This window comes from Falco biarmicus, chromosome 4 (assembly GCF_023638135.1).
Source record: "Falco biarmicus isolate bFalBia1 chromosome 4, bFalBia1.pri, whole genome shotgun sequence".
NCBI lineage: Eukaryota > Metazoa > Chordata > Aves > Falconiformes > Falconidae > Falco > Falco biarmicus.
Window position 1 is genome coordinate 89,219,996 of NC_079291.1, and position 15,855 is coordinate 89,235,850.

General features: G+C 47.9%; 1 protein-coding gene across 4 annotated transcripts in view; it reads left to right on the forward strand.

Moving 5' to 3' along the window:
* Window positions 1–15,855, forward strand: part of SRGAP3 (SLIT-ROBO Rho GTPase activating protein 3) — a 126,800-nt gene that overhangs the window by 76,346 nt on the left and 34,599 nt on the right. For all 4 annotated transcript variants that reach the window (XM_056336092.1, XM_056336089.1, XM_056336088.1 and 1 more), the window contains exons 4-6: window positions 2,732–2,794; window positions 8,504–8,689; window positions 10,129–10,257. In XM_056336092.1, the coding sequence (XP_056192067.1) occupies window positions 2,732–2,794; window positions 8,504–8,689; window positions 10,129–10,257 (378 nt within the window). The remainder of the gene's footprint in view (window positions 1–2,731; window positions 2,795–8,503; window positions 8,690–10,128; window positions 10,258–15,855) is intronic.

Here is a 15,855-nt window from a genome sequence, read left to right on the forward strand (position 1 = left end):
GCTTTCTGGCTTGTTAGCAAGCCACAGTGAGGTTTGCGAGACCAGCTGACAACTGCCTGTGTTGGCAGGGTGGGGAGGAGGACTGGGGTTTCCAGCAGAGGTTCCCAGGTGGTGGGGGGTACTTAGCACCTTCTGGTACTCAGCATCTCCTTGGCACCTCACGCATGGTGGAATGGGAGCAGTGTGCATCAGTTGTGCTTCTGAAGATGAAAACTTTTCATCTATGTAGGTTGTCCAGCTAGCTTTAATTAGAAGACCTCTCTGTGTCGTGGGCTTCTTTAGCCATCCAGCCAAGAAGCTGACAGGATGTTTTCCCTGACTGTGTGCACAAATTCATGGAGTTATTTGAGGAAACCTGAAAGAAGCTGCTCAGTTTTTTTTGGTTTGGTGGTTTGTTTTTGGTGTGTGTGGGGTTTTTTGTTTGGTTTTTTTTTTGTTTTTTTTTTTTTGAGGGGGTGTCTATACTTAAACACATCTTCAAGCTATAATAAATGTTTCCTAGCCAAGAAAGTTCCACAGACAGATTTGGCGTGTAATTACAAGGGAGGCAGGAAAGCAGTGCATGCATATCTACGGTAGCATCCAACCACTGGATTTCTGAGTGGGAGCGACTTGATCTGCAGCCAAGCTGAAACGTTCAGTGGCTCGCCGAGCTGCAGCTCTCCCGTGAAATGCCGCGTTCATGCTGTGGGAGGTAGGCAACTGGATCCGCTTCATCCTGCCTGGCAGGGAAGCTGCAAACAAACTGGTGACAGGATTTCAGCAGACAGGGGGGTGGAGGGAGGAAGATGCCATGAGTTTTCACACTCGCGGTGAGCTTTCCCCTAAGCTCGCTGAACTTTGGCTGTTGCGGTGGTGAAATCGGAAACTTTATTATATAACGATGGTGTTGCTGTTTCGTAATAAAATGTCCATTTTGAGAGGTACTTTGGTCCACTCACATGGGAATAGTTAAAAGGAGCTACTGAAGACAAATTGGGGAGCGTGGGTCATGGTCAGGGTAAACCTAAAAGGTGAAGGGCTGGGGCTGGGAAGCCCTGGTAATCTTTGTTCTGAAGTATGAAAGTTGATTGGAAGTTGCAAGTCCAGCAGCGGGTGTCTTTAATGAATCTGTTAAATCGAGGCAGACGGACAGGTGATACTGTATGCCTGGAGAATGCAAATCTAAGCGATTTGTGTACTCACAGGTGTTTATTGTATAATGTGAGTTAGGGTAGCTAATGTAGCACTAGCACAGCCAGCTCAGTGTGGAGAATGCAGCGGCCGCTCACCCACATCCAGTAATGCAGGTTTTGTTGAAAAATAGGCAGTCAAGCTGTAAAACGCTACCAGCTATGGAGCGGGCCCAGCTTCTGTGCACTCTGCCAGGCTTAATGTGAAACAAGTCCCCAGAATGGGGGGGAAGGCGTTACATGTCAGGTCCACACAGTGAGTTGGCTACGGGCTGGAGGTAAATCCTGCCAGTGGAAAGGCAAAGCAATATTGTCTGTAATTCTAGATTAATCCCTGTCTGTTTGCAGGGTAAATAAATTGCGTGATATTCTTCATCATGGTCTCTGAAACCCAGGTTGGGTGATCCATGGACAAACATCGACCTCAAACAAAAATGCAGCAATTCTGAAATAGCATGAGGATTTACTGTACTGAATGTGTTCATGTTTATAATCACGCATTTTATTTTGTTAAGGATTTGTAGAAAATTAAAGGAAATCAAAATACCAGTTTACTTTTAAACTTCATTGTCACAGGCAGATTGGAAGAGGCAGTCATCTGTATTTTGGTTTTAATGTTTAGAAATGGAAAAAACGGAGCCCAGATGTGGATTGGCAGCCCTGTTGATGATGTCTTTTCAGCTCCTGGAGCAGGAAGGATCTTAGACAGGATTTCTGAAGTGGTGCACATAAGGCCCCTGGGGCATTTCTCATGCTGCGGGGCCGTTTTGTTTTCTAAAATAATACCCAGAATTAAAAAGTACATGGTTTTGTTAACTGCACTGCAGAGCGAAGAATGGCAAGTCTCGCCTTCAGTAGGGGAGCCAGGAGAGGTCACATCTCTGAGGGGGCAGAAGGTATTTGAGAGGGGCATTACCAGAAGCTGGTTGTGCTGCCAAGGTCCACCCCCTCCATTGTCAGCTGAAGGGAGGAAAGAAAAACCTCACAGGTCTGTGAGAGATTGCTGTGGTTTTGCTGTCTGCAGGATGGGTGTGAAAGGCTCTGCTGGGATTAACAGGGTCCGCTTGGGGACGGGGTGGACGTGCTGGGGACAAGTACTTCTGGCTTGGCCAGGATGAGGTTGGCCACTCGGTTTAAGAAAAGAAGAGAACAGTTCACTGCTTCCCTGTCCTACCAGCTTGCCAGTGTCCCCAGCCTTTGTCCCTTTTCCTGGCACCATGGTGTCCTGTACTAGTACTCTGGCAGCACAGGGCGCCTTCAGCGTACCTTTGATCAGCTAGTCAGGGGGAGAAAACCTGTCACCTTGTTTCTTCTTCCTGAGATTGAACCAGGCATTTGTAGGGATCCCATTCCCTCTTTCCATGCCTCCTGCCTATTTCTGGAGTTTGAAGCCCTTTGAGTGGTGTGAGGTCCTCTGGAGCCACGGTGCACTGGGGGTGTTCCAAGCAAGGAGTATTTGGAAGTCATACAGTTTTACTCTTCCCTCCAAAATAGTTTTTCCTTTCAAAACTGCACGTTGTGAGTGTAATGGAGTCTCAACTCTTCTTTTTGTCTTCCAGAGTAAAGAGATTGGCTTACAGATGCATGAAGAACTCCTGAAAGTCACCAACGAGCTTTACACGGTGAGTAATGAGCTGATCCTACCCATGCCTAGCCTGTGCAGCAAGGGGAGCGCAAGCAACATCATTTGTTACAACAAAATGCCCATTCAACGTGGCAGTGACTTGCGGAGGCTTGCTCTCCGTCCTGCAATCCCGTGGTGCAGCCTGTTCATTCCTCTTGCGTTTGTGAGGAACCTTTCACTCGTCACAGGTGTTGATGGCAGCAGAGGAAGATCTCCCGGCGGCCCTGCTGTGAGGGGCTGCTGCGGCCACACCGTGCCCTCTCGGCAGCTTCACTGCAGCATCAATGGAGTTGTTTTGGGCATGATCCAGGGTGATGCCTGGTGGCAGTAATGCTCTCACCTGCTAGGCTCCTATGCTGTGTTGCCTTTAGGCCCCTTTCAGCTTTCTCCTGGCTGGTGCTTTCTGCCAGGCACTAATGGCCCGGCAGCTGTGCTCCGTGTTGGCAGCTAATTTGTGGCTGAAACCTGACCCGCTTCTCTGAGGCTGGTGGCCTGTGGATGATGGCTGAACATGACCCGCTGCTGAGGAACACATAAAACTTTTAGCTTGTGTGTTACCAGCTTCATCTCCCTGCTCCAAGGAGCACTTTGGTTGCCGAGCTGTCTCTGTGCCTCCAGGTGAAATCCTACACTGCTATTCAGAAGTTGCTCTTCAAGCAGGTTTTCATAGTTGGGCAGTAAAAGTCTTTGTGTTGCTTGTCTTTTGCCCTGTAGCAATTGGATTTGTTTTTTGGTATTTTATTTGAAGTTTAGTATCAACAAAGCAATATAAAGTCAGTCTTATGTTGGAAAATTGAGGCGATGTATTTGCTTTCTTTGGTTGCATCTGTTACTGGTACATAAATAACACTGCAGTAAGTTTATTCCTAAACAATTATTTTATTCCATCTTTTTGAAAAATAGGCCTAAACAACAGAGCATGAATGATACTATTTGAAATTTCTGCCATAAATTTTCTCTTAACAGGTTTGTTTCTGCATTGGTTGTTGAAGGATTGATTCATTTTTTGTGAGACCTGCAGTGTGGGTGGACAGCCAGATTGGATTAAAAAGCCTGTGTGAGATTTGGGAGTGTGCTGTTGATGGTTGAATGTTACAAGCTGTGTTAGTGGTGGTGGCTAATTAAGATTAATTACAACAGCAGCATGACAGATGCAAAACAAGGAAAGGCTAACAAGGGCTGGGCTGACCTTAATACCTGTGGGCCGGTCTACCCAGAACCCAAACACGGGACAGGAGCATCACCTGAGGGATGTGGATAGATCAGCTTGAGGATCAGAAGCATGCTGAGGTCTGAAGCACATGCAGTTGGCCAAGGAAGAGCATAGAGACTGTGGCAGAATTTCACTGGAGCTGAGCTTTCCCCCCATTCACAGCTTTGCTCCCCCACGCTGAGCACAATGTATCTCAATGGCAAAACAGACTGGAAATGTGTTTTCTTTGAACTGACCTTGCTGCCAAGATAACAAACTGATAACATCATCCGGCTGGGAAGGAGCAGGGAAGAGGCAACGCTTTTCAGGCATGATGATGAAACATGAAGAAAAAGCAGGTCCGGTTGGGCAAACAAGATCACCTTAAATCTGTTCAGTGCAAGCCAGATCCTCTCTAGTCAGTAGTTTTGTCCTTGAGACATCAGGTAGAACAGGCTTAATTGCGTGCTTGGCATGCAGGTTGGTCCAGCATGCTGGTGGCGTTCTGGGACATCTTCGGGCCTTCATTGCGACGTGTTGGGTATCCAAGGAGTAGCACATTCAGTAGCTGTGGCTGTTGACAGAATCAGATACGGAATAGGGACCCCTGGCCCAAGGGACACCAAGCTGTGCCTTGTAAAACGTCATTTGTCTGCTGTCAGCGCAAGGAAGCTGTTTATTTTGCCTATGGCCAAGCCCTGTATCCATCGTACATGTGCCCTGGCTAGGCTAGGCTGTTTTTTAAGCTTTTCAAGAGGGGAATTCTGTGCACTGTGTGGAAACAATATAATTTTTACAGGCTTCTCGGGCACCCACCATCTGAAACTTAAGCCAAAATAACTAGATTGATTTTAATTCAGCCTTGTTGAAGTTCTGATGCAAGTCACCCTGTGAACTTTCTGTGTGGAAAGAACTAAACCCCCAAACCATGCTGATTTTAATTAAAAAGGAAGTAGATGAATTTCATTCTGAAATAGGAGTTGCTTGTGAACAGTTTTGCACAGAAAAAATTTAGCTGTGAAATAAAACCAGCTTCATGCTTTGATTCCTGCGTGCAGACTCCAGCAGACAGCTAGCAGGTTGGAGTCCGTAAAGTCGGAGGTTCTCTGTTGCTTTGCTCACTGGTCCCTTTCTGTATTGTATGCATCCCTGTCTGAAGAAGTCAGGCCACAATTAGGGTAGGAAAGCCAGAGCACCATTCTGGTAGCGCTTTCTATTTCGTACGTGTGTGGCACTGACAGCGCGCGGTTTGGTGTGTGGGCTGTTTGCCGTAATGCAGGGACACGGCTGTAGCTGACGGCAGCACGATGGAGTCCATAGAAGTGCTGTGATTTGAACTGGTGCCATTGTTTGTCACGAGGTATTATGGAAGAGGATTAATAACTGTGAAATTAATTGTATTGATTAGAATAGTATCTACAGATGCATTGCCCAGGTTAAACATAATGGCAATAATCATTCCCTGTGTAGCAGTGGCTGGAGGCAGCTCTCCCTTTCCGTGGGGAGCGCTGCAGGGGGAGGCTGTCCCTCCATGGCGGGTGTTTTCTGTCAGTACCAGCTCTAGAAGTCACTGACTATCCCGTGGTAGAAACGCGTTGATACGTTGCTCTGTGTCACTCTGTAGAAGTCCTCTGAAAAGGGCATGTTTGCTTTCACGCTCCCTTGGAAGACCCGGGAGGTGGAGGTGAGCCCATGTCGGTCGATGGATTTGTCCCTTTCTCAGACCTGGCGCTGTGGTTGTCCCTTAGGCTAAGCCATAGGCTGCATCCAGGGAGGAGGGGGCTGGGGTCTTCAGCAGGCTTTCACCTATGGCCGTGCTCATCTCTGCTTCACCCTGTGTGCTGGGCTTGTATTTTGGTCTCCTTGACTTCAGGAGGGCCTGAGCCTGTGCTTAATGTGGGTCACCCAGTTTTGGTCTGGTTTCTCTGGTGGATCAGAACCTTAATGATGGGCTGCTTAGAAATATAAAGCACTTCTAGCTGAAGACAGCAAACACTGCCATTTACAGCTGGTATTTTGGTAATGGCCTTTACCCAGAACGTGTTATTAATATTGGAAGACACAACTTGTGTTGTTAAATAACTAATGAGCGTTGGGATGTATTTTTCTTCATCTATTGCAACTAATTAACTTATTTGCAGAAAAGATCCCAGGGATGCAGCTGTGGCAGTTTTTCCGTATGACACAGTAGCGTAAGACAGGGACAGTGTGACTCAATTGCAAGCACCAAGAAGGCACGGATCAAAGGGCTGATGGTGCGGTGCAGGTAGTTCCCATTCAAAATTAAATTAAGGCAGATACTAAACCAAACAGAAAATATCCCCTGAATTTCCAAGAGCTGTGTGGCATGGCAGCTGGTGAGGAACGTGGTCAGCACAGTGAGCTGTTTAAAGCACGTTTCAGCAACATGTATGCTGGAGTTTGGGGAAGATACTTTAATGGAAATTAGGTCCTTTGTGCTTTGTTAAAGAGACTTTCAGAGGACTTTTAAACCTGGTTCCTGTGTTACCTTTTCAGGTTCAAGCAGGGACAAAATACAGAGGAGGAGAAAGGACCTTTGTTAAGGAAGGTTTCTCCAGTCATTAGCAAATAAGTCAGTAAGAGCCTGTGCAAAGAAAGGTACCAGATCGCAGTGGGGCTGGGTACCCCCCTTGCAGCACCCTGCCCTGCACTCTGGCTGCTGAGGTGTCGTGTCCCCCCCCCCCCCCCCCTTGCAGCTGCGGGACCCACTGGGGTCAGTGGGAAAAGGGGTGATGGCAACGTGTCCCCAGGCTGGCGGCAGAGCGGTGTAGCTGTGGGTGGACAGAGAGTACCGATGAGTTGTGCTGAAGTCTTTCTGGTTAGGTAACTGTCTCATAACGTTTAGATTTCACAAAAATAAAGCAGTTTGGACCACTGTTTAATTGTTGGGGTTTGCTGCTGCGTTGTGTTAGAGGCTTTCTGGGTGCTGGAGAAACCTCTCTCATTGCTGCCTGACTGCACTGAAGCGCAGGACACTTCTTTTTCACGTTTCCCCCAGAAAGATGGAGACAGCAAAGATGAGGAGTACTCATTGAAGCCCTCTAGTCTTTCTTCTTAGGAAAACCCCAGAAACTAACTGTTTTGTGTGTGTCCTGTGGCATTCACTGCAGAAACTGCAGTTTGAAATATGTGTCTTGGATCTATGTTAGAATTTGCAGGATTTTTAAATAAAGAAGCTCAGAAACAAGGCACAAGCAGTTGCTTAAAATTGTAACTCCCAGCGATGGCACATTTGGGTTGATGCTTCGATGCGGCATTTGGAGCTCATTTGCAGCTGACGCTTGTGCTTGGCAAGAGGAGACATCATATGTTTCAGCTTAACCTCATCCAAGTTAAACACTCCTGGTTCCTGCTGATGACTGCAGCTCAGGAAAACCCTGTATTTTCTTCATTAAGGCTTATGCAAAGTTACTCTGCTTCTGTGGGTTCCTTCTCCTTTTTAACCTGTGGCCTTGAGGCAATCCTGTCCCAGTGCTGTTGCCAGTGGTACCTGGGCACTGTGCGTGAGGCTGATCTTCAGTGAGAAGTCAGGCACCTCCAGCCTTGTCAAGACAATGCGGAATACAACGTCCAAATCCTGAAGGGAGATGATGAAAGGGGACAACGTGACTAAAGGCATAAAGAGAGAAGAGCAGATGTGCTCCTCTTGCCAGCTCCATTAAAATGATCGCAGTGTGCCCTTTGGGCTTTTGTATCTGAAAGGAAAGGCTGTGGTAGAAGTTTTGCCTGCAGGAGTTTTCCTGGCAGTAGATCAGCCTCCTCTATCCAGAGTCACTGGTGGTGATCTGGAACTTAGAGGGCTCGGTGCTGCTGCAGTCTGCGCTGACGCTGCTTACCCACAGCAGCAAGAGGAGAATTAACTGGTGATAGGAGACAAACTGCATTTCTGCTTGGAAAGCACAGCTCCACCACCTTGCAGGTGAGATGTGCTGTCAGGATGGTACAGCAGGGGTTATGCTGATGGGTTTGCTTAGCAAGTGCAAGTGTGGGAACAGAGCGGTCTGGTCAAAAGTGACTTCAGGTTGACTTTGACCTCACAGTCTCTCGTCATGGAGACGCTTATCTCAGCTGCAAAGCACTGGAAGTTATGTCTCTTTTCCCTGTAGGCAGAAGGCGCACAGTGCTCTTTGAACACAGGTGTGTGCTGGAGGCACATCCTAGCCTGTCCCTGCAACAGGGACTGCATGGGGATAGTGGTACTTAGACTGGTTCTATGCCATTTTGAAATAGGGCTAGTGATGGCATTAATTTTATAAAGTCATAGAAATGTTTGGGTTGGAAGGGACCTTGAAGATTAGTTCCACCCCCCCTGCCATGGGCAGGGGCACTTAGGGGCTTTTCCTTCCCACTTTGTTGTCGCTTCATGCCATAGTAGCCTCAGACAGCCCTGGCACAGCTGAGGCTGCTCCACGCTGCCCGTGGCTGTCATCTTCTTGTGCACTGATGCTTCATGTGGCCATTGGGCAGGGTGCTCACAAACTTCTCTTTCCTCAGGTGATGAAGACCTACCACATGTATCATGCAGAAAGCATCAGTGCTGAGAGCAAGCTGAAGGAGGCAGAGAAGCAGGAGGAAAAGCAGTTCAACAAGTCGGGGGACATCAGCGTGAACCTTCTGCGGCATGAGGACAGACCTCAGCGGCGCAGCTCTGTCAAGAAGATTGAGAAAATGAAGGAGAAGGTGGGTGAGAGGGAAGGATGGGGAGCCAGGCTGGGGGCTTGGCTCCAGCCCTCCCTGCTTCTGTGCTGCTGCTCCCCTGTCTGTGGAAGGGCTTAGGGAGGATGTCGACCTGTGTGCTTGTGCTTTGCTGAAGGGCAGGCTGAGGCGGCCATGATGAGCCTCTTTGCTGCTTCCTGGCTGTGGAGGCGTGCCAAAACTAGCTGCTAGCGAGGATTTGCTTCAAAATCAGGCTGGCACTGCTCAACAACAAATGGGGATGGGGGACATAAGGCAGCGCAGCCTTTGGAGGGGGTGGTGGACCCGCACGGGAGCCACATGGCCACCCATGACATCTGCTGTGCTGGTCTCTGGAGGGAGGGCTGGGAAGGGCGGCTGGAGCGGCCTCGGAGGGTGACGGCTCTGAGAGCCCGTGGCAGAGATGGGCGGTGGGAGGTGCTGGTACACCAGCCGCTCGGCCTCACGGTGGCCTTCGCCATGCGCTGGCTGGGACCCAAGACCGAGCTGAACACTGAGGAGGGCAGCGCGGGGCAGGGTGTCTGGCTCGGCACAGCGATGCTTTCTGATACAGACCCAGGCCCCTGCTACGGGGGGCTGTGGTTTGTTCATGACTTATATTTTTAAAAAAAGCACTTTTAGCCATGAACAATAGCTGTCCCAGGGTTCCGTCAGAGACTCGTGGCAGGCAAGGAAAGGTCGGATATATAAATTAACAGTGTTTCTTCTGCTGCAGACTCTGGGAGTTAAAGTGCAGCATTCAGTTGGCTTTGCTGGTCTTAACTCCTTTCTGGCTTCAGTAGATAGCAGAATCTCCGAAACTGTAATTTTTCTGTTAATTTTGGAGAAAAAGCAATAGCCTCCTGAGCCAGGACGAGTTTGCTCGTGTGTTGACCTTGGGGCATTGTCTAGCAGCATGCTTCTTTGAAGGATTAATCTTTGGTGCTAAACCTTTAGATTAGTGGTCTGCCTGGGCAAATGCCCCAGATCTTGAGCACATCTGCTTTCCTATGCAGTTTTGAATTCTGGGTCCTGTTCTAAATTTTGTAGCTTGGGCCTCTGGGCCAGATTCCACTTTGATACAGCTGCATAAATCTGGAGCAAGTCCAAATGTACATCAGCATTTCTGAGAGGAAAATTTGGCCCTCTAATTCTGATTGATGCCAAAACCTCCACAACTGCACAGATAAAGGAAGAGCAGCTGTGCTCAGGGTGCATGGGGTACATCTGAGCAGAATGTGCTCGTTGTGCCTTGGCTGACGGTACCAGGGGTGTTCAGATGCAATCTCCTCCATCCTGGCCAGGGTGCCTTGTTTCATACCCTGTAAAAAAATTTATTAATTAACGTCACACCCAAGCTGCAGGGTGCTGTGGGGCCCAGCAGCAAGAGAAGCTGTAAAAGTAGCATCCTGTTTGTGCTCTGACATTCCATTTTGCTTTTTCAGAGACAAGCCAAATATTCTGAAAACAAGCTGAAATGTACTAAAGCCAGGAACGACTACCTGCTGAACCTGGCAGCCACCAACGCAGCTGTCAGTAAATACTACATCCACGATGTCTCTGACCTCATTGATGTAAGTGCTTCCCCCCTGCATGTGTCCTGCCCGTGTTCTACTGATGAGTGCACAGCTAAATCTTAAGCATGGTTTGGTCCTTCAGTGCACTCTCATGTGGTGGTAATGAAGGGCTATTTGTTGGCGCTTTAAAATGTGCTTACCCGGGGCCTGAAAATGTGCTGTAAACTTTCTCCACTCCCCCTGCCTGCCCCCCTCCCCTCCCCTCCCATGACATTTTTTCCCTCCCAGCTGCACACATGCATTTGACTTTCCCCTCAGTTGATGCAGGCATATATGAACAGAGCTAGAGCTGCCATTGTATGGGAGTCATAGAATCATAGAACAGTTTGGGTCAAAAGGGACCTTAAAGACCATCTAGTTCCAACCTGCCATGGGCAGGGACACCTTCACTAGCCCAGGTGGCTCCCAGCCCCGTCCAGCCTGGCCTTGAGCACTGCCAGGGATGGGGCACGCACAGCTGCTCTGGGCAGCGCTCTGTCAGCCTCCTCTGAACTTTATGGTGGCCTTGTGAGCACACAACAAAGTAATTGATTCATATGTATGCTACATATAAACTTCTTTCATCAGTGTCTGGGGAAAAAAGGTGGAGTTTTTCATAACTGCGGGGTATGAACCAGCCTGAACCAAACGCTTTTCTGGACGCATAAGCAGAGGAGGCTGGGTGGAACTGCATGGTTCAGGCATGTCTAATAGACAGTTATGAACCAGAAATTGCCTGCATGTTTTCTGCACCTCTCATGCTGTATCCCAAGCATGCTAAGGTCTGGTTCTTGGTGCATGTTGGCTCTGCCTTCAGAACTGCACAGACACACAGTGCTTTACTTCATGTTGAAGTGGTGGCTTCATCTGCTGTGGCAGAGCACAGAGCAAGGTGTCCTGCGGCTGGAGCTCCACAAAGTCCAGAGCCTTTGGAGAATTTCCCTTGAGACAGGCCAGGTGAGCCTGAGGTTTCTTCCTGGCCCATTGATTAATCTGCATTTGAAACAGATAAACTCTAATGAAGATCAGATACGTCCTTGGTTTTGTTGTTGAAACAGAAGATTTATTATTTTTTTTTCTACTATATGCATCTGCAGTTTCTGTCAGTACAAGCAGGCGCTTAGCTGTCCTCAGCTTTGCTGGCAGTTAAGCCCATGTGGAAGTGCTTTCCTAGCAAGGGAAGGTGCTTGCTGAGGTGTATGACTAGAAATGCTCATTGTGTGAAAATAGCCTCAGGGCAGGAACTGCTGGAAGCATTTTCCTAGTGATGGTAGGAACTGAACCCACATGTGTGTCGGTGACTCCTGCTGCTTTTAAATGATTTGAGAGAAGGGATTTCAATTTCTTCCTTTAATAAGCATATTCATAGTGGTATAGATTGCACAATGCAGAGTTTCTTCCTGCTAGAGTTGCTTCAGTGAGCACATAAATAACTGTTCTATCAGTCCCGAGTTAGTCTTCTGGCTTCATCATTACTTAAATGTATAATTTTAAAATGTGCTGGAGTTTTTTCTCCTTTACTAACCCACTAACTTGTATTTATTCTTCTAAGCACTGAATTAAAGTAAGTCTGATGCAAAACCCCTGGTGATTTCAACATTATGAGATATGATAAAGTATTCTTAGTGTGTCATTTTTGTTTTCTTTATTATTTAAGATTTATTTAGCCATACTAAAAAGAGTAACATCTTGGTCACGGAGCCATTTGAACAGCAAAGTATGATAATGCTTGGGTTTATCTGTGGGGTTTCTGCTTTTGTTGTGTATGTTCTCTCTCTCTTTTCTCATTTATTTTTTGAAGCAAGAATGAATGACTTGCTTGGAGTTTTGGGGACTTTGATTTCCCAGAGTTGCCGAGTTCCATTTTAGTTCTGGCTGTTTATTCAATTCCTCACAACTTTACTTTACTTGCTGACACTTTCACTGGAGTTAGCAGATGGCTTTTCTTCCCCATTCTAGGAATCCCTTTAGGGGACTTCAACTAAAGCATCTTCAACTCTGCACAGCTAAATTCCTCTAATTATATGTTCTTTCACCAAAGAAAACAAAATATTGTATGTGTGAGCTGCACACCAGTGTCCTAATTTTAAATCCCCAAAGGAAGAGCAGTTTATTTGAACAGGCTTTTGTACAAATTCAATGTATTTTGCAAAAGCATGGCAAGAAGGGTTCCGACACTCTCCAGAAGACGGGGATCGCATTTGCTGTATCCCACTAGTACTGAAAGTGGTTGGAAGAAACAACAGCCATTGGATCCCACTGCGCTGGGCTTTCTGTAGGTGTGTAATCCATGTAAAGGAAGATGAAGAAAACAGATGGTTTTAGATGTAGTTTTAAAGTTAGTGTTTTAATCTTAGAACGTTTAACAATGATAAGGAGAAGGGTGCCTTTCACTCTGGGGAGCGAGTGCCATCGGCCAGCCCTGGCTCTGTACCATGGCAGGATGTGGGTCCTCTGCCCCGTGGGGTAGCCCTGCTGTTTCACAGGACACGGCAGAAGAGCTCTGAGCATGGAGGGAGGATTTTGCCTTCAGTAGAGAATCTGCAGAGCTCTTGGCCGCAGCAGTGTGAACAGAGCAGGGTGATGCAGGGCCCCGGGCATCTGCGCAGGGGGAGCTGTGCCTGGCCAGAGGAGCAGGTCTGCAGGAAGAGGGCGAGTGCAATGGGGCTTCATGGTAGGAACAGAGGTTTGGTTTAGCTCCAAGCCTGGCTGGCCATGCTTTAATAGGATTCTAGCAGTGTCCATGTATTGCAGTTATGCAAATTCTCCCTGCTTCTCCACCCTTCGTCACCAAGGGTGATGATTAACGATGTACCAGACTGTCTTTCCAGGACATAGGAGGGGTGATGGGAGGCTCTCACACACCCCTCATATCAAGCACAAATTGCCATGTGCAGTTTTATGATTTGTACACAAATCTGAACAGTCAGGACACTGGAGCAGCTAATTTAGCAGTGTTCTCCCCAAATCCCAGATGGCTTAGTGTCATCTGTTAGGTACAGCCTTGACATTTCTTGTGCCCTCGGCATCACTGCAGAGTAGTGACTTCTATAACAAAGCCGTTCTGCTAATCTCCCGGTCTGGTGAGAAGGAAGGTCCCAGCTGCTCTGGGAGAGAGTGAAGAGTCCTCCCAGGGCTGCAGTTTTAATGAGACATTTAAAACTCGATCAGAGGAGCCATGGAGTGGCACAGAGCGCCTCTATCCCTCCCTCTGTCTCCAGTGGCCTTTTGTTTTGTCCTGTAGAAAGGAAGAGAAGAATATAGAGGCAGATCAAATTAGACTTGGACTTAAAGTACACTGTTGAGCCTCTTCCCTTGAAAGAAGCATGTGTTTACATTAAAATGCCTGAGTTCGTCTCTCATTTCTGTCATTAACTATGTGACCAAGTTAATCTCTTTTGGCCATGTATGTGAAGTGGAGATAAAGCTGCTTATCCATCCCTCTGGAATTCTGTGTGAAATGGCCGCAAAATATTTTGAAGTGGTCACATGAAAGATGCCGCTGGATTTAGCTGAGTAAAATATAACAGTTGGTGTCAATACGTGCTGATCCACCAAAACTTGTTCAGCCTCCTGTAAATCCTTTTGAAACAGCAGCTTGCTTCTCTGTGGATTAGTGTGTTTGCTGTGTTTGAGACAAGCAAGCAAGTAAAGGAGGGGAACTATGAGGAATTTAATGTTACACATTACTGCCAAATTGTTCAGACCCTGGAAAACTTAGCTGATGGCATTGTCGTTTTTCACATGGTCAAGTGATGCTTAGTCAAGTTAGGACACAGAAACGGCGATCACAGTTGTTATGCCAGAAATCTTCCATTTGCTTTACTTACAGTGAAACTCTACGTTTTGCAGCAATGTCAAGGGAGCGGAGGCCAGAAAATACAATATAGGTATAAATGCATAATATATCTTTAAAGAATGTGTAAAGAAAATATAAGGAAAAAAGGGAACGGGGCAGAGCAGGTAAGGAGAACTGTTTGTTTCCAGCTGGCGCTGGGTCTGCGGGGGACTGGGAGTGAGGCTGCTGCTACCTGGTGAGCTCAGCCATTGATGGCAGGCTGGCTGCGACTCGGGCTTTACTCCGGGGTTTGCCCTGTGCTCGGCACACAGTCTGGCCCTGTGCGATGGCCGTGTCCAACAGCCTGGCTCAGCCGGTCCCACTACCGCCGCGGCTGTATCTTTTTTTATTTGGGAGGCTGAACCCCCCCACAGAGGGAGGCTCAGAGGTGCTGAAGCCACAGACTGCTTTGTTAGGATCTATTTTTTTAAGGCATCTCCTGGCAGCTCATGTCATTGTTGTTTCCATCAGTGGCTAGTTGCCTGGGCACATCTGTGCCTGCTGAGCCAGCGCCGGCGGCAGCTTTGCTGTGTGCAGCGCTTCCCCTGTAGGATTACACAGGGATGTTCCCCTGCCCTGAGTAGCTCTGCATGACTACACTGGCTTTAATGAAGAGATACTGATTTATGCAAGCAGAGGATCTCTTTTGGGGCCTTACTCTGTTGTTTGAAGCAATTTTTCCAGCATAAAGAACCTTCCACTTCCAAAGGCTCAGAGGTTCCTCCTGCGCTGTCCTTTGAGTGGGCTTTCTGCCAGATACCAGACTCCTGCCAGCCCTGGGAGCCAGGTATCTTTTATCGTGGAAACTGTGCAAAGCATCGCTGTCACCGTACCTTCATGTGGAGCAGCATCTGTAACTCAAAACTCGTGCTTGCCCAGGGAGGAGGGCCTGTATGGCAGCTTACCGTGCTGTGTGTCTGCAGCTGGGAGATCTGGCTTCGGGGTATTTCAAATAAAGTCAACAGCAGAGCAATCAAAAGAATAAACAGCTTCCATGAGGAGGAATTAGGCTGTCTCAAGAGGCTCAGCGATTTTTACTGCACGGCTGCTGCGTCCCTGCTGCCCGGTTTCCCACAGAGGCAGCAATCTGGGAATGCCACTGGCAGCCTGCAGCACCCAAGCTACAGGGAAATAGAAAATGTGTGTTTGTAGAAGGTGCGGTCACTAACTTTGCAGGGAGTTGCGAGATGAGCAGCTGGAGGGTGCCACACAGCCACCTGGGACAAGTGCTTTACAGTGGGAGGTTGCAGTGGGTACCAGCGGCCATCCCGGGTGGACACTGGCACCCCAGTGTGTGCACAGGGGGTGTAGGGCTTGCTGGGGTGCCTGAGTTCCTGGGGTGCCTGAGCTGGTGAAAAGCAAAACCCACAGCTGCTGTGGTTGCAGAGTTAACCCTCGAGCTTTAACGGTGGGTGCAACAAGACATGCCTGAGCTGGCGGGGAGCCCCAAGCAGTAGTCCTGGTGTGTGAATTGCCTGGGCAGGGCAGAGGTTGCCAGTGGAAATGGGTGATAAAACCAGAAATACCCTTATGCCTTTAAAAGCTTCATGCATTTTAAGAGGAAAAAAATGGAAGAAAGAGGATTAGATTCATATGATTTTTCAACGCAGAGCTTCTGTGGATGAAGAGAGGAGGAGAAAAAGGTGCATTTGCTTGATTTCCTGTCACAAATTTGACATCTTTTTCATAGACTAGCACCCTGTTTCAGTAAACTTGTATTACTCTTCTTCAGTATGGAGGTTATTAATAATAGCTACCTGTTTGTAACCAGGAACGAC